Here is a 21,890-nt window from a genome sequence, read left to right on the forward strand (position 1 = left end):
CAACTGAACAACCTCGATTGCCTGACCGCAGTGCAGAAACATGGACGATAATCGACAAAAGAGAGAGGCGGTTGTGGCGGCGCCTAGACGTACGACAGATGAACAAAGACTGAAAATAGAAAGAATGATGGCAGATCCTGTAAGGCAGAGCAACTACTCTGTAGATCTAAGAGCGGGTTGTCATTCTCTAGTATGCAATTTTTGCTGTGAAGGAGAAGCCAGTTGTAATTCCTGAACCCAAGAAACTTAGAGCACCCAGGCCACCACCTGAATTTAACTTCGACGTTATGGGTAAGCGGAAACCTAATCAGCTTAAATTGTTTTAGAGTTTGTCTGTTGCGTCTTTTTACACCGAGTTATGTTTAATTAATAAATTTAATATTTATGTATGATAAGTTCAACTTTTAGGTTTTAGAGAGTGTGATGTGGCAGTGATGGCTTTGTTTGCAGGTTCTAGTGCAGGTGCCGGTAGTGGAGAATTTCACATCTACAGAGGAATTCGACGTCGTGAGCAGAATAGAGTCAAGTGGATAGAGACTCAAGCAGCAAACGTATGTACAATACGAGTTTACAACATAACATCTCAGTTTATTACAATAATTACAATTAATGGAGCACACGATATAATGATATACAACGGCAAGGTTTAAAGGCAATCTTTTCAGGGTTGAAGTATGTAGCTTTATTCTTGTAGAGAATCATACATACTTGGTTTGTTTTTGTCTTGTTGTCGTTATTTCATGAATTTTATGGCTGTAAGGATGAAAAAAGAGAATCAAGGAACATTGAAACGAAGCCTAGTTTCTACGGCCTAACTATTGTCTTTCCAATTGCACGCACAGACAAGGTATAAATTATGTATTGTCTGTACTTGCAATTGGCAAGATAATATAGTTAGGGCTAAGGTAGTTGATAACAGCTATGCGGTATATACTGTACTAGCTATAGGGCTTGTTCACTTCCGGCCTAATCATGACTACTTTTCTGTTAGTGCATTAAATTTGGCTGTTCACACTATTCCTAATAATGATTAATCTAGCTAATGCTATTCTAAAGCTAGTAGGGAGCAGCTTTCCAATTCCATTAGTGGCATATTAGTTGAAACACGTGACGGCAAAGTGTGGAGGCTTTGCTGTTGGTGTTGTTTCTCTGCTCTACATTGCACTTGGTCTACTTTTGCTACCTCTGGAGCCAGAACCGTTCTTCCTGTTATTGTCAAAGGACTTTCTGCATCCTTTGTTGGGGGATGTCACTGCATCCACTAGAGACAGTATTGCATGCACGCTGCACATGCCATGTAGACATGCACTATCTCATGTTGCACGTGACTCACAAATCATAATTAGCAGTACGAACACCTTTGCCCTAAACCTACCATAATCACAATTACTCTAACTATGATTAGCCTAGTGGCAGTGTGAACATGCTCCTAGTCATGCTACGTAGGTAGAGATAGAATCAGTAAAGTAATGATTTTATTAAAATGCAAATATTGTTTTCTGATTTATACTTGGAAACATTTGCAGGAGGACATGGATGAAGAGTTTCAGCTAAGGTTGGGAAAGAAGAAACTAGAGGATAACGAGAGAACTGCAAAAAAGAGAGCAAAGAGGTGTACGGACGTTTTTAGAGTGTTACTATTACAATGATAGTGCTGTGTAGCTTTGTATGATTGCTATCTACTGTGTATATTTTAACGATGGGGTGTTTGTCTTCTGGAGCTTATTGCAATACATAACTTCATGACAGACAAAAATTCATAATTAAATAAAAATAAATAATTTATAAATTTATTGAAAAATATTTAATAGTTAAAATTAACTTAAGTCATCGGTAGTTTGGTGTAGCGTGTTTTGTGTATGGAGTGGTTAGTAGACAATGCACTCAGTGTTTTATAAGCTCATCTTTACAATCAGAAATCCATTTCAACACAATGGCTAAAAGCAGTTGGAGTGGCATAAGTTATCCTGGCAACAATGGTTGAATCCGAGATGAAGGTTAAGTAGTTTATTACACAGTGTAATAAGTCTTTAAACTTTTTATTGTTTATAATAATTTGAATCTAGTTTGACTGTAGGCACATAAATACTATACGTATTTGCAACTTGTAGTGTGTGTGTGTGTGTGTGTGTGTGTGTGTGTGTGTGTGTGTGTGTGTGTGTGTGTGTGAGTGTGTGTACATGTGTCAATAATAGTTATTGGAATCAATGCATTACAACAAAATTATACATGTATGTCCCAATGTGCAGTGTTCGACCATGGTACCAACTGGATATTTTATAGAGCAAAGAAAAAAGAAAAGACAAATGCATCTAAAAAGCAAAAGCAGAAAGAGATGAAGCAGCATCACACAAGTATGTCAAAATGATGCAGTGCAGTTACATCTAAAATTTACTGAATATGAATTCAAAACATTAAAATCATTGTAAGAACACGCAATTCAAAAGATTAAAAACCATTCTAATGCAGATGACAGTGAAAATCATGAAGACAGAAGTGAAGATGAAGAGCAGTCTCAAAGCACCTGACTTTAGTTTGTCAGATCAAGCTAAAGACATCAGCATCAATACTTAATTAATTAAATTAAGATGAATTTTCTAGACGAAATGACGGTACACTCTAGCGCGTGTGGATTAGCATGCACATGTCCATGTAGCGTTTAGTTATATATTTTAAAAGATTTACAAGATATTTACGAGAGTTTGATTTGAGTGTGGAATACTATTCTAAGTACTTGTAGCTATTGGAACTCCGAGGCAAAGTAAAGAAAATGGCTGCCGCTGACATCCATTACCCTCTCAGCGTAATCTACTGTGGCGGTACGTAGGCATCGAATCGATTTTTCGACTTGTACATCACCGTATTGTTTTTTTAGTCTGCACTATGCCTTGTGAGGTGAGACCCTGGACTTGATCATGAGTTAGGATTGCAGCTGCTGTGAACGTGTAATGATAACGAGTGCTTTTTATTTGCATTGTTAAGCTAACGTGACTGACAATTACTCACGACTCCAGTATCCCCCCAACCGTCGCAATACAGACTATACGTAACACCGGCTGCCGGCTGCCGGCTGCTCTTTCCGGACGGTACTGCTGTTATAGTCTAGAAGCAAAATTTTAATTTTGGTTATTCTCTTGTCAATCAGCAAATCAAAATCGTCACTAACATTTCCCGAGTCTAGGTAGTCACCACACACACACACACACACACACACACACACACACACACACACACACACACACACACACACACACACACACACACTCACACACTCACACACACACACACCACATGAGCGTCCACGTGCACTAGACTTTTCATTGAGCTGTGAAGTTCTTATACAGCAATACGATGATAGAGTAAGTAATGGCGCGACTCCAGTACTAGTATCCCCAACTTGGTTTTGCACATAACGTGTTGTAGCTACCTATTGGTCTGACGTCCTGTTGCACAATTTGTCACAGAGAAGTCCAACCATAGCCACTGCCAGTCTCTCTCTTACAGGTTAGATAGCTCTACAAAGTTAAAAGCTGTATTCTTAATTATTGTATTTGTTGCAACATCTGCATGGTGCCCTTCTATATTAATGAAGTTTTATGGACTCCCATGTAGTGGGGCTGCATTCATTACCATGTACATGCAATGCCTGCATTGAAAGGCCAAACTGTAACTTGGAAGAAAGGAACAGATTGTGTTATGTTGTACATCTGGTGAGATCATACGTTAATACAGTGTAGAACTTGTATGTCGACAAAATTAAGAAATAGACATTTTGGACCATTTTGCCAAATAACTTTGGTCCCAAAATTTTCCAGTCTATGGTATGGCCTGTGCATTCAGGACTGTGCCACAGCCTGGTTTGGTTTAATCACAAGCAGTATTTGTGTTTGGCCATACACGCAACCTCTGACATGGCAAAGGACAAACCATCTATCACAGTCGCCAACGTTCATGAGAGGTTTAACCAGAACAGTCTAGTTCATGTTTGCAATTACCGGGTCTTGATGGGAAAATAAGCAACAGCACTTTATGTGTCTGCCTGGTGGACTGCTAATGCAACATCAATTGTTTTCCTGGCTTACAGCAACCTAGACTAGTAGTATTGTGTGACATGTATGTCCCTCACATAATATGATTACAACAAACTATTTTAGCGGTGTTGTGGAATTTGTGGTCATGTGAAATGACAGTCACTTTGTACGATTTTAAATAGATTTTGCAAGTAGCAGGCTTGCAAGCAAATTGACATCTATATTGGTAATACCTTATGACTGCCTTAGGACAAATTGATCGTAGCTCTTCAAAGTGCTTATAGCTGTGGAAGTTACGGTGAAAACACAGCTTCAGTTACTAGTAGATATAGACCTTTGTGTTATTGATATTCACTGCACCTCATAGAAAATCCTTCCCACTTTATGTCAATTGTGTGACGATGCAATTTGGAATTTGTCTTGGTTATTATTCTCGATATCTTCTTTTATTAGTACTGTGAGTATGGTCCAGAATTGGAGAAGTGCCGGTTGTGGTGGAGAGAACACCATCCTGATGAGCTGAGTGAAGTTTGCGTAGACCAAGGTTTGTCACTCACGTTACATGTGTTATATTGGACTGTTTATAGTCATTTCTTGGTGTTGCAGTTACTGCAGGCATGGAAGGATCTTCTGTTTCAGATGATAGTGGATCTAAGAAGAAACAGACGCGAGGTATATGTCTGATATTTTTATTGAGATTTGTGGACTGACAATTCATGGGTTTTTGATTGTTTGCCTGTTGCTTGAACGTCATACTAATACAAAATGAAGTACATGATGGCATGGAACAGTAAGAAACTGACAGTCAGTAGAGCTTGCATGCTCATATTGAGTACTTTAGTAATGCTCTGCAATAGTCACAATGACTTTATGCAGAAAGGTTTGCTAAGGAATAGGCAGCGTGCCTGTGCCCTGCTCACTTACCTGATTGTTTAGGATTTATTGAACTTGAAGATCACACTTAAAGTTTATAGACAATGCTGCTAGGCTACATATATGTGGTCATTTTGACTATTGTAACAGTCAAGCAGTTATTTTGTACACCTATTTTTGGTCTGATTGTTTGTCTAGTTTTTCATCTGTGTTTATTTGCTTTCTTGTTGGTTGTGTTGTGTTGTTTAGCATACAACATAACCTTTAAATTTTAGGAAGTATTGCATGAACCATCTTGAAATTTATTTCATTTTAGTTACAATTGAATATAATACTGTAAATTTGGGGCACGTTTCTGTATTCTCTCTTCTGCCCCTTCTGGAAGAGTTCTCCACCTCTTCCAGAAGAGTTGTCTGGAAGAGTTGGCAGAAACAGAAGAGGTTTGAATAAAGAAATGATACGGAAGGTGTTGTGCATGCTCTCGTTTTAATTCTTTGTCAATAGATGATTTTTGTTTTAAACTGGCAGAAGTGGTAGCAGAAGTGATGTTGCTGCTTCTGTCTGATGACAAAATGAGATTTTTGTCATCTGGAGAGCCTGAAGAAATTGTTACGCACGTGCCAAGTAAAACACAGCAGAGTTTATTCTGCCACTTCTCGATTTCTTCTCTTCCAGCTTTCCTGCTCCTCTCTTGGAAGAGGCAAAGAGTCTTCCGATGCCTCTGATCACTCTTTTGACAGCTCCACTGAAAATAAAGAAGCAAAGCAGAATCTCTTATGTCTCTTCAGATGAGGCAGAAGAGAATAAAAAGAAACACGCCCTTGTTCTTGCTTAATTAATTAAATATAGTCCACACAACAGAAATGTTGTGACAGTACAGATTGAAGACATTGATCTTACAACGCTGAAGTGGCAATAGATGTAGGATGTCGCAATACTATTTTACTGTTAGTCATAAGTCAGTGTGGATTAAGACTTTCTGCACATGCTTCGATTGTCACGTGGGTACAGTAGGCTGTATTAAGTTAATTAATTAGATAGTGTTACAGTGTATTGCCATAGTCAGAGGTCTTGCTTTCACCTGCCTTTTAAATTAATAGATACACATACACACGATGTGATGTGTACTTTGTAATTGCAATAGTCATTGTATTGAGTTTTTTTGTGATCAGGAGGAAAGGCCTTGAGGAAAGCCAAGAAAGAGGCTGTGAGTGAATCATGCAATGTACTAACTATTGTCATTATGTCAATCTAATTTATATACAGGAAGGACCTAAAAAGATCACAATATCACGAGTTGCTCGAAATAAGAGGAAGTGGGTGACTGTTATCTCTGGCCTTAAGACTTATGGTATTCTGAAAACCTCTTGCTTCTAAAAATGCTGATGTTACTGTTGTGCCGACTTATCTTGCAGAAATAGACTTAAAGAAGGCATCAAAAACTTTAGCCAGTCATTTTTCATGTGGATCGTCTGTGACTGGAGAGGATGAGGTAGTTGTTCAAGGTGATGTCACTGACGATCTTGTGGATTTTCTGTTAGATAAGTACCCACAGGTATACACTGCACAACAGTATTGCTATATTTGTCTGAATGTGTGACCATTTTTAGGTTGATGAAGAAACTGTGGAGTGCACTGATGTCAATAAGAAGTGAACATGTTGTAATTATAAGTTAACGCTGTTGATGTTTGTTGTATTTTAGGTATTTTGTTCGTTAATAATTGGTCATTCTTTTAGATATGTACCGTAGATAGTGATCATCTAAGTATTAAAGTATTAGATATAACGTTTTGATTGATTGCAACCGATTTTGAATTTCCGGGTTATCAGTGATATCTACTAATGGCATTCATGGTTTTTCCAAATTGTGAGGCCAGCCGCTAGTTATCAACTGTTCATAAATTTATAAAAGATCTATGAAAGCCACATCGCAATATTGAGGAGGCCACCCAGGCTCTTATTGTGTGCGAAATAGATTGATTGCAAATATCAGGGCTAGCGGCTTTGGAAGTTCTAGATATTAGATTCCTTCATGTGATATGGGCTACTACTAACTGATAGGCCCATGGCTGGAAGGTTTGGTGGGTTTGACCTTTCCACTCATGGTCCGCTTCCTTAGTGATTAGGCTTTTTTTGCGCACATGTAGTTTTTGTTTAGAATTGTTTAGATGCATGAATTATTTTTGAAAGGTGAAAGATCTTTACCGAAGTAAGACAAAGTGCACTAGCAGCTGCGATTGAAGATTGTGATCTGGCCAACTTCCCTGACATTTGAATTTACTCTGTACAATTTTTTATTAGTAACCTGCATTTTCTATGACACGTCTTGTGATGTGAACACAGCGTTAGCTAGCTGAGGAGGCTCCAGGATCTTTTATTGGTCAAGAGAGAAACTGACTTTCCCCGATGTTCACATACATGTATACACATGCAGTGTTTAGTGTTGAAAAACGTACGCGCAAATTAGGAAGTGTATACATATATACATATGAACGTTGCATGGGTCCCAGACGACTGCATGGAGCTACAGTAGCTACTAGTCTATAGCATATAAACCGTAAATTTAATTGGCTTGGACAAGTCGATATACAGGTTCCTAAAATAAAATAAAATTAGAATGGGTGTAAATTGCAGGTGAGTCTTCACTAGCAACCTCTAATTAGCAGCCTGATGATTCAGTTTGTACAACATCTCATGTGTTGCTGAATGATTGTGGCAATTCATATAGATCCCATCAAAATAACTGTGTATGATGACATCACATGAGTAAGATCAGTCGAACCCTACAAAAACCAACAACAGATCGTTTGTTGAGCTTCTATCTATTACTGTACTGTACTACATAAATTACAGGAGAGTGTGTTTCAGAATTACAAAGGCTGTGGAAAGCGGCCATGGGTTCGACAACAGTGACACCAGGTGTTGGTCACTCCTCCCCCTAGCTGATATTTTATAATACTACCAATGACTCGACAGCTCTTTACCTGCCAGACACTCAACATGTGGCTGCCCAGTGGCTCCGTCTAGGCATACCATGAGGATGCAAATACAGGTGATGTGAAGAAAAGAAACAAGACATTAATTACTGGAGACCACTTGCAGAAAGAAAAAGAGTTGTACTGTAACAATGATATCTAGCTTAGTAATATTGATGTAGGTATGATTGCAATGTAAACGTTCTAGATACTGAGTCATAAAGACTCTTTCAATACAAACCGAAAAAATGTATGTGTGTTATGTATGCATGAATGTATATTGAAGAGTCGTTACACCAAAGTCGGTTGACATACCATCGTGAACTGTATATATATGACAGCACTCGTTTACAACATGATTAGCTAAATCCCACTGTAGGATCTTCCCACTGTATGCAACCGCTGTTGCCATGCACATGCTGGAGTATAGTGACTAAGTCTACCTAGGAAAACATCCATCAAGTTGCAATACTACAGTCGAGCAATAGTAACTGCTCCTGTCGGTACAGTATACTTTTGGGACCAAGTGCGGTCTCCCTAGCTACCCCGCCGCTGTCAATGCGACCCACAACCATGCCCTCTAGTTATCTAGGCATAATACAGTACGTAAATTCTGAATACGAAGATCTTAGCTTAGATTGCCTCCAGTTCTGCAGGATTCTGTGGCATCACAAGTTCACTAGACCACACCCTAGCAGAACGTGGTAGTTGTTATTGCGCATGCTCGTGTGTTGGCGGTGAGGGACCGTATGGAGACATCGCCAGTTTGTTGCCAGTTGCTAGAAAACGGAAAGGACATTCTGTTGAGAGAACTTGATTTTTGTGTAGTTCAAGAGTTGAACAAAGTTGGTGTATTGACGGACGGTGAAGTGGAAGCTATAGACCAGAGCAGGAAAGTAGAGGGAGCAGATGCTGGACGATCTGCGCTTGTGCAGTGTTTGAAAGTTGCTGTCAATCGCAACGGTGATGCGATAGGGCTTTTCGAAGACGTTTTGCAGCGCAAACAGCACTGGCTGTACCACAAACTTGGCGACCAAGCAAAATGCATACGTGATGTCACACTGAGAGATAATCGTCTTGAAGGAGATGTGGCCGGTAATCATTCTTTTTATTTGCTGTAAACGAGGATACGTACTGAATACACCCGTACGGGTAATCAGCTCAGTTATTTATGTATGCAATTACTGGTGACTAACTACAGTAGAGGCTTCAGCCATTTGGAATCTAACTGTCGAGAATGGAATCCGGCCAACGGATTCCTGTGTTGAGCTGCTACTGGGTGTACTCGTACATTAGCGTTACATTTTTTATTAATTAATAGTGCAGGACTTCGGTGCTCTATTGCTGGTGCTTTAGTGCTGGTGTTTAGCAGATTCGTGATGATTAGAAATTGATTTTCCAAACGGACGAGACGGTGCAAAGCTTGATGTCTATCCGTGTTACACAAGGAAGGTCGAATGCGAAGATCAGCATGCAGGAATGAAGAGCCATATCATGTTGATCTGAGCTGAAACCTTTGCTATGCGTAAACTAGTGTAACAGATGCACGAGGAGACTAAGGCATGAGTAACTATGGAGTCGTTGTTTGTCTTCAGCCAGTCTTTTGATTTGTTAGTTCTAGAACTGAAATTGAAGAGTATTGCATAACTGTTTTTTAGTGCGTTTGAGATGTTTTAGAATATTTGTTCAAGCAGTCCTCTGTTGTAGCTGTTATGTTACTACTGTACATGCATGTACAGTGTATACTGCAATTGTTTTTATGTGAAGGGTTAGAGAAACCACTCCTAATGTAATCACTCCTACTTAGTTCTAGTTCTTGTTCCAGAGCTCCTGGTCAGTGTTCTCGTGGAAACAGGATGTATGGCAATACACACACCTGTAACATAAAATGCGTTTGTCATATGTTGGCAAGAGAAAGAGGAAAACTACTAAAAGGTGTTTCAACCTTGACTGTGGGGGAGGAGATCAAAATGCTAAGCATTCTTCAGTCTTGTAAAGCATGTCCCATAACTCAGCAAGATAGGTTTGACTATGACTAACATCAATTCTATCATTTTAATTAAGCAACACCAAATGTATGTCGCCTGATGTAAATGGTTTATCTTTATATTATCAAGACGTTTTTGTGAGCTGCAAGGTGGTGAGTCTGTGGACACCGATACAGCAAAACTCAATCGTGTAGGGACACCTAAGTTTACCTGAATGAAAATTAGTATTTTGTTGTTGTGAATTTACCATTTGTGTAATGTTCTATTTATTTGTCATTTTAGCTTCAAATGCAGTTTCTCACCATCCTGAGATTGATAGTCTGGAAGAGAGTTACGAGTTGGTGATTATGGATGATGTGGATACTGATGCGTGTATGGATCACAACGTTCATCTTGCAAAACGTAACTAAAATTGTTTCTTCATGTTGTTCGATGTAGTGTAGTTTCACTTTTTGCTATTTTATGACAGCCACTCATGACAGTTTGAGTATGGTTTGTACTAGGGATATTCGAAGCCTATCAAGTACTTGCAATCGGACAGCGGATGAAGGTGAGTCTAGTATGTTTGTATGTGATAGAATTGTTGAGGCAAGTTTGAATTATGTTGTTTCCTGACAGCTGTTGCAATCGTGGAAAGTGTAAAGATGGACAAAAGTTATCGAGTTCCACTAGTCAGTGAAAGGAGTCGGACATCTGAATTTGGTCGTCTTACAAAAAGTGTCAGTCTGGATGGTAAGTGATTAATCTGGACTGTGACGGGCTGAATGTTGTAATTTATTTCACAGTATGTAACCAGTTTGCTAGTGGATTGTACATGTATGGTAATGTCGCATCAGTTTATATGAATGTTTTTCTTTTCTGTAAGTTTTATGAAAGAAAGGTGCACACAGTGCTTAAGTTCTCATCTTCTCAATGTTTCAACCTGGCACTCTTTAATTTGCTTAAATTAATAAAACAAGTAGATTACACATCACGCAAAATAGGCTGTTGTTTGCATATGTCTGACATTGTAACTTGTTTTGTGAAATCTTGGCAAGCTTGGTGTTACAAGGATGTCACAGTGCAGTCAAGTCTACCACAGAAGTTGTTTCATCAACTAGTAATTAATGTAAAGAAACAATGCTATATAGAATAGTTTTAGGTAGGTCAACTAAAAGCTACGATTTGTGCACTGACTACAAAGTTTTTTTAGTTTGTTGGTGTGGAGAAAAGCAATCCAGTAAATATGTGTTTACACCACTCATAAATGGGGTCAGCATGCCACAAGAGATTGTTTGGAACCTGTCTATCTTATATGTGGACATGTCATGTTTAATCGTTAGTCATTTTGTCTTTTGTTCCTTTCACTAGATCATAAACAGGGAAAGTAGTCAACCATACAACTACGTGATGAGACTTGCATAGCATTGCATGATGCATTTGGTGCCATTATCAGATACTCACTGTTTGAACAGCAAACCTTATTTCCTTTATGTAATAGATACATCGTGAAAATAGTGATTTTGAAGTAGAATATAGAATGTGCATTGCATCCAAACAACTTGGCAATGATTGTAGCTAACTTCTTTAGGAAAAGTAACAGCAACAGCAATTTTGTGAACACACGTGTTCGTATATTTATGGTTGGTCTAAACATGGAATACACATATGAGGTACTATGGCATGTAGTAAAATGTTTGAGAATAGAAAGGCCAACCACCCAACTACGGGGAAAAACAGTGACATTAATCTTGATGGTTGAGATCTTTAGAAATGAAAACACTGGCAAAGCTTTGACTTTCTTGTATGTTATGAGAAGTGTGAGTTCCAAGTCAAAGTTACGAAGGAACATGTACAGCTAGTGTTTATTTAATGATGGCAGTTATTGTGAAGTAAGCAGGATTAATTTTATCTGCTGGCTGCAAGAGTGTCTGTTACATAAATATTAAAGAATTATTGAAATGTCTGTGAACTGTGATAACTTGCAGAAATTTTCTTGATGTATATAAAGTTACATGTGCATGTGGTTATTGTTGCTACATATTAATACTAAACCTAGAAGGTTTGGTGGTTAAGCAGTGATTATGGACACAAATTCTATTGGCATGTTGTGAGCACATTACATTGTTTATGGTTATTGTTGTGTATACTAAGTAATTGTTTTCTTTAGATATCTTGATGAGTGCAAGAGGAACTGAAGACACAAGTTCTTCAAATCACCCATCTTCCTTTCTACTATTTGAAGGATTGCCATTAGGTCCACAAGATGAAATTCTTAAGTCATTTCATCATCTTATGATTGGAGAACGTCAGGGGCTATACTCAGACTGTAGTCTGAGAATTGTAGAACGCTCATTGTTTTCTCTTGATGTTCTTCTTTCCTGCTGGAAGCGATGTGGTGGTACAGGACTAGCCTGTGAGCTACGCCCGTACATGATTGATTTGCTAAAGCGACAACAGAGTTTGAATGCTATGACTGACTCAAAGGAGCTGGAAGAAGGAAGTGATGAGGTAACATTGGCAGCTGTTGTGGATGAAGTTGCTGATGAGTACTTTGAGTATCGTCAAAAGGAACTTTTGATCTCATTGCTTGAGGTAACTTCTGTTGAGTCTCACAGTCGCTTGTGCTCACTTGTTAGTCAGATTGGGTGCTCAATGCCATTTGTTTATCGCTACATAGCATCAAATGGCAGAGTGGCCACAAGGTTTGCCATTGATTGCTATGATGATCTTCTTTGCCACCACTCATATAGTCTTATTTTGTCTTGTGGAACTATTTGTTCTATTGGACAGGGCAAGTCAGACTTACTGAGTCGACTATTTGAAGTCCGTTGTGTGAAGGGAGGATTTTTGGAACTCTATCCAGGCGGTCCCTGTCATAATCTTTCTATCGATTTGGCTTTTAATGCTATTCTAGCTGGTACTTCTGCTGATTCATTTATTTTAGCTGATACTCACGGATCTCATGAATCAAGCTTGGGGTTCAATTCAGCTCTCTCTGTTTTAGCATCTGAGTCAGCAGTTACTTTGGTTCATGTGAACAGAAACGATTTTACATCTGATGGTCTGTTGGGCAGTGACATTCAAAGATTGTTGTCATACTTGACATTTGAATATCAGTCTAAAAAAGCTGCTTGCTTTTTGATCTTGTGGCGTGATTTTGTAACTGCAGATAGTGAGATATTTGAAGCTGCAGCTAAACAGCTGGAATTACTCAGCAATGAATACCATGTTAGCATTTGCCTGGAGTCGGTGGTAGACATCAGAGGGCTGAAGGGATTGTCTGCACGCAGAACTGTGACGAGGCTGGGCAAACTGATTAGCAAGCAACTGTCTGATTTGTATGGCAAGAATGTCCCTGTGTTAGATAGTGGATTAAGTCTTAAGGCAAAGCTGCAAGAGTTAAATCCAAGCAAGTTTTCTAATGCTGCAGTAGATGTATGCATTCCTGCCTCATTTGGTAAGCAAAAGATTAAGGAATTGGTTCAAATTCAGTCTGTTCTACATCATGAGTTGACAGCAGCATTTGAACCACTCCGTTTAGGCAATAGTCTATTTCGCTGTCTGTTCCCTGCTTCTTCCCTTGATGCTGATATTGCACAACAGGAAGAGCAGGCTGGCAAGATTGTGAAAGAAGCAGATGCTTTTGATGAAATTGCTGAAGCCAGACTAGCTGAAACTACAGTAAAGCTTACTAATGCTAAATTACGAAAGAGAAACTGCAAAACATCAGAACTGGTCAAATGGTTTGCACAACTTGTGGCCAGAAACAACATTGCAGCTATTAATGAATTTCGCCGCCAAATTGAAGCATGGAAGGTGCCAAAGTGTGAGCCTCTTCTAGCTGAGCGTCGTGTTTGCCACGAGAAGTATGAAGTACGTTTAGCAAAGTTGCAGGAAGTGGGAATAGATGAATTAAGTGACCAACAGCTAACAATAATTAAATCTGACCTAATGAAGAATGCTGCCAAACTTGATCAATTTGACATTTCTATTGATGATTTCTGGAGTGAGCTGATGTCCTTGGCTGCAGTATGGATGCAAGATCAGAATGGTCGAAATTGCTGTTTGTTGGAGAAGGAATGTCTGTTGATGCCTGGTAGGCTGTCAGATGTTTACAGGCAATGTTTGATGGATGGCCATCCAATGCAGCTTCTAAGGGGGCATCCACTGTACATGGCTAGTGATTTTATTTCTTCTGTAATGCGTAGTATTCAAGAAAACAGCACCAAGCAACTGTTTGTTGTGTCTGTAATTGGCATACAGAGCTCAGCCAAATCAACATTGCTCAACTACTTGTTTGGATGTGGGTTTGCAACACGTGCAGGTCGTTGTACTAGGGGTTTGTATGCGTCGTATGTTGAAACGAATGACCTGGATATCCTTGTTTTAGACTCTGAAGGTCTAATGTCTGTTGAGGCAGGGAGTGGAGGTAAAGACTTTGACAACCAAGTTACCTTGATGGCTATGGCTTGTTCTCACGTTGTCATTATTAATCACAAAGGAGAGCTGTCTCGGGAGCTGCAAGATTTGCTAGAGGTTGCATTGTTTGCCATGAAGAACTTGGAGGTGGCAAAACTGCAGCCAGATATTTCTGTTGTATTGCGTGACCAAGCTGACCTTGATCACGACACGCTAACAGGACAGTTGATAAACATGAGAAAGAACTTGAATGAGAAAGCTGAAAAGCTACAACTTCAGGTGAGCACGTTTTTTAACCTAAATCCTGACTCAATGCACTTACTTCCACCAGCATACGAGACTGTCAAGGCTTCAGCTAAAGATATGAAAGTCCCAACAAAGATTTTTTCTGATGAAGTGTTAAGGCTACGTCAAAAGTTGTTTCAACTACAATCAAGTAGGCTCCACAGGACTGCCATACTAATAGAGGAATTTTCGTCTTTACAGCAGTGGCTCATACATGCACGGTCAGTTTGGAAGACTATCAGGCTGTATGGTATCAACCTACTCCAGTATGGTAACATGCAGGAAATAGAACAACGAAAGGAGATATCAGCTCTGTATAGTCATGTTGCTGACAGTGTGATCGACCATCCAGATAATGGCTTCCAGGCGTCTTGTCAACAGTTACTAAAGAGATTTGTTGATTGCTACCGACCTGAAGACATGGATGATGGAGTCACCAGGCAATTTCAAACCGAGCTAGATGGATTGGCACATGATGCAGAACAGAAGGCTTTTGCCAAGTTTAATGCTGCAGTTGAACCTGGAGGCTACACAATGCAGTTGACACGAGAGTTCACAAACAGTCTACGAAGTCGTGTGCTTGAAGTGTATCAGATGACACTGAGAGCGTGGAAGAAAAGAGAAGAATTATCACGTGATCGATTGAATGCTGTGAGGTTGAAGAAGGATTTGATTGAGGCATTGTATAGAGTATTTAATGACAGACGGCACAAAAAGGCAATGACTCAAGAAGAGCTGGATGTTGAGTTTGAAGTGATGTGGAACGATTTCATATCTGATGCAAGAGATCGCATTGAAAAAACAATGCTGCGTGAAGGTGATTTATTAAGAAAAATTAATGGGTTGATGAGCATTGAAATACACACTCGCCATGGAGAGGCCATCTTTGCTGTTCTAAATCCTCCCATGGGACCACTGCCAGATGCCAGATCTGTGTTAGTTGACAAGCCTGAAGATGAATGGCAAGACTACTTGAGAGTGAAAATGGCTTTGAAGAAAAAGATGCAGAACCTGTTGCAGAGCAGTTTAGAGGAAGCAAAACAGGAGTTAAGCAGGAAAGCTGCTTTTGCTGCAAAGCAAGAAGTTGTAACATTTTTTTCAAATGTGGCATCAGAGTTTGCAGAGGAAGAAGACAAGCAGACGTGGGACAGTGCAGGCATGGGATATCTGATGAACAAGGCAAATACTATGGTGCAGACCATCGAGACCACACTTGAGAGTCGGTTTGATGTGAAGCTGAGAGTTCCAGATTTTGCCAATGCAGTGCATGACTGTTTACGTTATAAGCTGTACTACTTGTACAGAGAGAAGCAACACAAAGAAGTTCAAGAGAAAATTGATGCTCTAAATATGACAAAAGATGATGTTCGAATTAGTGCACTCAGTCGATTAACTGACATGCAGAATGATGTGGGTAGGGCTGAAGGCTTGGCACGTGATGTGTTTGGTGACTTAGTTGATTGGTCACGCGACAGGACTCTTCAATATTCACTTCGTGCGAGAACTGAAATAAAGCGTCACATGTCGGATCCTGCTTCAGCAGCATGGCATGCATATGAAGAAAGTTTCCTCAAGTGTGACTGGTCGGCTGTGGTTCGTTACTGTAATAATGCTCAGAGCTTCCTGAAAGAGCTATTTGATGATCGTTTTGCAAAGATTGAAGCTGATATTCGCCTACATGAATTGAAGCAGATGAAGACACAAGTTGAAAGAAATCTGGACAAATTTTGCCAACTTGTTAATTGGTGGGGAGAGCAACCACTTGAAGGTGAGGATCACAGTTTGTCAACAAATGATCTCAAACAGTATGCATTAAGTCAAATTGGGGAGTCTGATGTTTCCACTTTGGATCCAAACTTCATTTCATTTCTTAGAAACCCAATTGAGGTTAGGAAACCATGTGACTTTGCTTCTGCTTTTGTAGCTCATGTTTACGACAACGTTCAAAAGAACTTCTTTTACAAGCTGATGGATGACTTTCTTCAGAGTGCAGTAAGAAGCATTAAACATGAACAGTGGGACAAAGTCCGAGGATGTAGTGAAGTTTGTCCTTGCTGCAATGCCAAGTGCATCCAACCGGCATCACATCTCCCTCAACTCAAACACAGATGTGCTTATCATATTTTACCGGCTTTTCACGGCAGTCGGTATGTGGACAGCTGTGCTCCAATTATTGACCCATGCACCACCGCTTGTGTTCAGAGAATGACATGGAAACGGCGACAGGATGACATCAGTCAACAGAAAAGAAGCATGAGAGACTTTTTTGAAGCATATTATCCTAACTGGACAATGCCTGATTTGTTACCTCCATCTCCTGACATCATCCATTTGAGAAAAGCATGGGTAAACTGTCGTAAGCCGTATCTGAGGAAGTTTAACATGGACGACAATACCTCTCAGTTCTGGGATGAATTGTACTTACAGGAAGATGCTCTACGATAAAAAGGTCACATAGTGAATGCAAGAGTCTCACTGTCTGTGTTTGGTAGCATGGTTGCACGAGAGTAGCATTTTATCTGTATTTTACTGTATGAGACATTTTAGCCAAATTTTATGTAATAGTGCAGACTGTATCTATTTGAGGATATGATGATGATCAAATTGGACTCCTGGTCGCATTGTCCTGTAGAGCTACAACAGCAGCAACAAATAACAATCTTCACTAGATTAATTATTTACATTGGAAGGATTATATATTGTATCCAAGGGCCATTTTAAAACTCGCGTCAACCCTACATGCATACATACAGGTAGCGTGACTACTTATATTAGTAGTCTTGCGTAGCCAGACTTTTTCGCTCTGGCGTGTCTGTGTGAATTTTAAATTAAGTACAGTGAACAGCTGCATGCATTGGCGAAATCATCACTGCAATAGCTGTCAATTTTCAATTTTAATTACAGTACTCATTATAATACTTTCTTTAAGCTCAAAGCACTTTGCCCTATTTATAGACAGTTCATAATGACCGTCTAGAAAGAGAACTAAAAAAGTTACGCAAAATGTGATACCCGTATGTATAGTTAATATCCTCATTTTCCGGCCGGCGTGAAACAGCTAACACATTTCGTAAAAACTGTGTTGGAGGAAGCTGGCAAATACATCACGTACTATTGATTCGGCTGTGTGCATTATTATTGCACATTGCTGATTGAGTTACCATCTCATTAAGTACTAGGTGCTTGCCTAATTAGGGGTGGGATCACTGCGCGAGATTACGTAGGCGGACTCAAGCTTTAGCACCGACGGCACACTGAGTAAGAGGCAAGGCATTCGTGATTGGGGAACGGTAGGAAATTGGCTTGTTGTGTAGCTAACGATCGCGAGTCGGTAGGCAGTACTTCATTTACGTAGCAACTGTCCGCTGCGGTGACCAATTGCTACCTATTGTTTTGCCGTCAGATTGTAGCAAATTGTCACACATTCGAAGGCCGTTCTTTTGTAAGTTTTGAGGCAATAAGGTGGCGCATAGTGATGAGCGCCATTCGTGTTTGCAAAATACTTGTACGGCTCTAGTGCTCTACGGTGTGACGAGTGGTGTGTACTAGACAAACACTGGGCATGTGTGGTGCTCACGCATGTCACGCGTGCTGCGAGGTGCACGCATTACCGACCTGTCCAGAAAAAAAGTTCGAAACTAACGTTTGCAGCGTTATTGAGTGCACTCGACAATAAAAATAGGTCGTTCGGCGTGGGTGTAGTGTAATTACAGCACGTGCTGTGCAGAATCTATAGTCATACGGGCTTTTAACAGGATTTTATTTTAGATCCCGTATTTTCAGCGCGGTAAATCCAAATCGAGCAACAATGTTGTCGTTCTTTCTGGCGACTGCCGCTTGCTTGCTGTACGTCTCTACGGTTAACGGTGCATCTGATCCAGAATATGATCATCAGAAGACGACGTACAAGGCGTCATTTGAGCCGATTAGCTGTCGCGACTCTGTCACGGCGTCGCCATTCTTTTCACCCGACAGCTCGATCGAGATGTACGTGCAGCTAATTGAGAGTGCAACAACTTCTATTGACTTATACACTCCAGGTGAGTGAGTATTTTCGAATGTTGCAGGCTGTCGTGATGTTGTGTTTGGTGATGTTTAGCAATGCATGTTGCTGTGCATGTAACAGTAAGGTTATAGTAATTAACACTAAAATGTAGTAGGCATGTTGCTGGTAACCTAAAAAAGCGTTACTAGAATACCGAATTATCTGTTTGTTAGTGTGTACACTAACAACAAGAAGAGAAATAGTGACCTGTTGGAGTACAAGACTGACTGTTCACAAGTGTGTTGTACAAGTGTATTGACTGAACTTGTCGATCTCAGTCTCTAAGTGAACATTAGTCGAACCAACATGTTTTAGTATGTCTTCTGTCTGACGAGAGATAACTTTAGCTAAGATATGCTTGTTTGATTATGAGTGGTGGCGACTTGTAAACCTTGTGAATTCACTCAAGTCAGCAGGTTTGTGGAATGAGAAACCATGCTGTGCATGAGCAGGTTAATATTTATTTTGGTGACTCATTTTATCAAATGGTTCTGCTGCAGACATACACATACATATCGGGTGCACATAAAATTTCATCTTACTCTTTCTACAGAGACAATGTAACTCACTTGAAGTTGTGCACATTCATTGTATTGTAAGGTTACACTAGAGTTTATCTCACACATACTCACGAAGTTTCTGTGGCATCTCACATTTTGCAATAATTAGTTTGTACACAGAACATATGACCATCATCCAAACTAGTCTATCATCTGTTTGGTACCGTTACCTTCTCAGAAGGTGAATATTTCTTTAATTTCTGGGAATTGTGCTTTAGATGAAGGTGAAGGTTCAAGTATTAGTTTTAGTAATTGTGTTGTCTTTTATAATTTATTTAATTAATTATTTATTTAATCATTGGGGCTTGTATGGATAAATCAATTATCTACTACTACTGTCATTGCCCTGCCCTAAATCAATAATTATTATCTACGATGACAATAATATGCAACCTTTTTTTCCAACGACTTAAGAATACAATTCTTACTTCTAAAGTACATTATTATGTTCTGGGCTGTCATAGGAATGTTCTGCATTCTTGCTAATTCTAACACTGTCTATGTCACTGTTACAGGTTTTTCAAGCTGGAGTCGATGTACTCCCTTTGAAGGGTGTACTGGATGCTCGTTAAGCAATATGCGCAATGAGTCATTCCCTGTATTTCCAGCATTGCTAAATGCTGTTCATGAAAAGAATGTCAAGGTTCGTATTATGACAAATGACTATGGACAGAAAACATGTCAAGACAAAATATCTCCTCTCGATTGGCTTTATCTTAATGGCATTGAAGTGAAGACATTTCGGTCAGTCACATTTATGCATTCCAAGGTGATGATTGTTGACAAAGGCAAAAAAACGTCTATATCATCTGTCAACTTCAGTTACACGTCATTTAATGAGAACCGAGAAGCAGGTGTCGTTATGTCTGAAGATTGCAAGGAGGCTGTGTCATTTGTGTTATCAGTGTTTGAATATGATTGGAACAAAGGAAGCACGTATTCTCCAACCAACACATACAGCAGTGCAGAGATAGAGTACATCACAAACTCAAGTTCTTTGCCTGTCCGCCTACCGACTCCTCGTCATATTCCAGATGCTTTCGTAACCATTGTTTCAAATGTCTCTAATGTGGAGCTGACTGCTCTTTATACCAGTCCAGACTATGCTCTTTCAGAACTTAACAAGACTTTGCAGTCTGTTAAAAAGAGTTTCCAACTTATGATTTATCAGATCACTGATTCACAACTCTGTAGCGCTATTGCCAACATGAAGTCAAATGGTATTGATGTCAAACTGTTAGTATCATCACACATCTTTTCTACTACAGACTGGAGAAGTGCACAGGCTTGTTACGGCATGCTTCATAAAAACGGGGTTGTCATACAGAAGACACCTTCTTACTACACATATTCACATCAGAAGTTTTGGATAGTAGACGGAGAAGAAGTTCATCTTAGCACAGGTAAAGTAAAACTAAAGAATATAAAGTAGAACTAAACTGCAACTGACAAATCAGAACCTAGATGTATGAAGTGGGACTAAACTGGAACTCAGGAACTATGAAGTACCAATCTATTTCATGTGACTACAAATTCTGTAACACTTACAACAGTCTATAATTGTCAATTAATGAAATTTTAATATTACACATGGACATATTTATTTGTTGCTCCAGGTTACAAGTTAGGTTCCCATCTAATTGTAGTAAGTCAGAAACAATTGCCTTCATGTAGCCGTTGCAGTTCTTTCTGTTGTTCATTTCAAAAAGGCCGGGGCAGCAATTGCAAACATGAATTAGAATGTTCTGGTAAAACTCTCATGAACGTTGGCAGTTTGTGATTAGCTGTTTGTCAGTACCGTACTCAATAGGGCATGTGAATTTAAAGTTGTGTTTGTTATGGCTCATAGCTGAAAGAGAGATGTTTTCACTGAAAGCAAAATCGTGTTGGTTGGACAACAAGAAACACAATATTTTTAATGCACCTCGTCTTTAACAATGCTGTTATACATATGCTAGTTAGGTCATAGCTCAATCAGTCTTTGTCACTTGACACACGGTGACTCAGCGTAACTAGACTTGTTGTATGGACGAAGACTTACATTTACTGGTAGTGTTGTTTCTATCTCAGTTTACTGCTGTTCTTGAGTTCTTTATGATCTTGTGATCTAAGTAAATGACCCAGCATTGTCTTAATCTAAAGACTTAAAGTCAGGAAGAGGGAAATTCACGTTTTACCTGTTATCTTAGTTTGCTATCACTTCACTGATTCGGTAGTGTGTGTGTGTGTGTGTGTGTGTGTGTGTGTGTGTGTGTGTGTGTGTGTGTGTGTGTGTGTGTGTGTGTGTGTGTGTGTATGCAGCTCATAGAAACCAGTTGGCGGGAATTTATTATGTAATTGTTTATGCTCAACAGTTATTTGCTGTTTGATAGGAAATTGGTCTCCAACTGACTACCCAGTTGGAAACGTATACCCACCATATGGAGCAACAGGTTGGCAAGATTCAAACAGAAACTTTATTGTGGGTATGAAAAGTTCACAAATAGTGAAAATCTTTGAGGGCGTGCTGGAAGGAGACTGGAAGAATGGAGTTCTTTGGAAACCATACCATTGACTTTCTAAACAGGGACTTCAGCTTGGTGGTTGTCTCTACTGTACCTTGTATTTGCTGATTAGCCCGTTCTTTGCCGGACAAATTAATTAGTTAATTAACAGTTACACAAATTCTCATTTAGTACACTCCAGTTATTCGGCGAAGGCAAGACAAAATCCTGAGTAGCCTGTTCCCCAT

General features: G+C 39.6%; 4 protein-coding genes across 5 annotated transcripts; all 4 read left to right on the forward strand.

Annotated features, from left to right (window-relative positions):
- The first annotated feature begins 11 nt into the window (after positions 1 to 11).
- LOC134178923 (PRKR-interacting protein 1 homolog) lies at positions 12 to 2,693 on the forward strand. Its single transcript, XM_062645840.1, has 6 exons — positions 12 to 139; positions 213 to 291; positions 451 to 551; positions 1,527 to 1,612; positions 2,284 to 2,354; positions 2,470 to 2,693. The coding sequence occupies exons 1-6, from the start codon at positions 41 to 43 to the stop codon at positions 2,526 to 2,528; spliced, it is 495 nt and encodes a 164-aa protein (XP_062501824.1). The 5' UTR covers positions 12 to 40; the 3' UTR covers positions 2,529 to 2,693.
- Positions 2,694 to 2,754: 61 nt separating this feature from the next.
- On the forward strand, positions 2,755 to 6,691 carry LOC134178913 (density-regulated protein-like). Its single transcript, XM_062645829.1, has 8 exons — positions 2,755 to 2,819; positions 2,876 to 2,895; positions 4,485 to 4,575; positions 4,638 to 4,703; positions 6,077 to 6,111; positions 6,171 to 6,255; positions 6,320 to 6,459; positions 6,515 to 6,691. Exons 1-8 carry the CDS (start codon positions 2,771 to 2,773, stop codon positions 6,557 to 6,559), a joined length of 531 nt encoding a protein of 176 aa, XP_062501813.1. The 5' UTR covers positions 2,755 to 2,770; the 3' UTR covers positions 6,560 to 6,691.
- Positions 6,692 to 8,616: 1,925 nt separating this feature from the next.
- Positions 8,617 to 17,163, forward strand: LOC134178904 (uncharacterized). Its single transcript, XM_062645822.1, has 5 exons — positions 8,617 to 8,975; positions 10,151 to 10,270; positions 10,338 to 10,418; positions 10,487 to 10,600; positions 12,018 to 17,163. Exons 1-5 carry the CDS (start codon positions 8,630 to 8,632, stop codon positions 16,997 to 16,999), a joined length of 5,643 nt encoding a protein of 1,880 aa, XP_062501806.1. The 5' UTR covers positions 8,617 to 8,629; the 3' UTR covers positions 17,000 to 17,163.
- Positions 17,164 to 17,785: 622 nt separating this feature from the next.
- Positions 17,786 to 21,883, forward strand: LOC134185787 (uncharacterized). Of its 2 annotated transcripts, none has more exons than XM_062653676.1 (4): positions 17,786 to 17,844; positions 18,323 to 18,594; positions 19,675 to 20,562; positions 21,532 to 21,883. In XM_062653676.1, the coding sequence occupies exons 2-4, from the start codon at positions 18,363 to 18,365 to the stop codon at positions 21,711 to 21,713; spliced, it is 1,302 nt and encodes a 433-aa protein (XP_062509660.1). In that variant the 5' UTR covers positions 17,786 to 17,844; positions 18,323 to 18,362; the 3' UTR covers positions 21,714 to 21,883. The 2 variants fall into 2 exon arrangements, with proteins under 2 accessions (XP_062509660.1, XP_062509652.1); XM_062653668.1 differs by having other exon boundaries at positions 17,787 to 17,812.
- The last annotated feature ends 7 nt before the right edge of the window (positions 21,884 to 21,890 follow it).

Source organism: Corticium candelabrum, chromosome 1 (genome assembly GCF_963422355.1).
Source record: "Corticium candelabrum chromosome 1, ooCorCand1.1, whole genome shotgun sequence".
NCBI lineage: Eukaryota > Metazoa > Porifera > Homoscleromorpha > Homosclerophorida > Plakinidae > Corticium > Corticium candelabrum.

Bases quoted from the DNA above. Each gene is read 5' to 3' on its own strand.
- LOC134178923 (XM_062645840.1), top strand. From the start codon at position 41: ATGGACGATAATCGACAAAAGAGAGAGGCGGTTGTGGCGGCGCCTAGA. The intron at 140-212 runs GTAAGGCAGAGC...TTTGCTGTGAAG, and splicing joins AAAGAATGATGGCAGATCCT to GAGAAGCCAGTTGTAATTCC. The intron at 1,613-2,283 runs GTGTACGGACGT...GATATTTTATAG, and splicing joins GCAAAAAAGAGAGCAAAGAG to AGCAAAGAAAAAAGAAAAGA.
- LOC134178913 (XM_062645829.1), top strand. From the start codon at position 2,771: ATGGCTGCCGCTGACATCCATTACCCTCTCAGCGTAATCTACTGTGGC. The intron at 2,820-2,875 runs GTACGTAGGCAT...TTGTTTTTTTAG, and splicing joins CAGCGTAATCTACTGTGGCG to TCTGCACTATGCCTTGTGAG. The intron at 4,704-6,076 runs GTATATGTCTGA...TTTTGTGATCAG, and splicing joins TAAGAAGAAACAGACGCGAG to GAGGAAAGGCCTTGAGGAAA.
- LOC134178904 (XM_062645822.1), top strand. From the start codon at position 8,630: ATGGAGACATCGCCAGTTTGTTGCCAGTTGCTAGAAAACGGAAAGGAC. The intron at 10,419-10,486 runs GTGAGTCTAGTA...GTTTCCTGACAG, and splicing joins CAATCGGACAGCGGATGAAG to CTGTTGCAATCGTGGAAAGT. The intron at 10,601-12,017 runs GTAAGTGATTAA...TGTTTTCTTTAG, and splicing joins AAAAAGTGTCAGTCTGGATG to ATATCTTGATGAGTGCAAGA.
- LOC134185787 (XM_062653676.1), top strand. From the start codon at position 18,363: ATGTTGTCGTTCTTTCTGGCGACTGCCGCTTGCTTGCTGTACGTCTCT. The intron at 18,595-19,674 runs GTGAGTGAGTAT...TCACTGTTACAG, and splicing joins TATTGACTTATACACTCCAG to GTTTTTCAAGCTGGAGTCGA. The intron at 20,563-21,531 runs GTAAAGTAAAAC...GCTGTTTGATAG, and splicing joins AGAAGTTCATCTTAGCACAG to GAAATTGGTCTCCAACTGAC.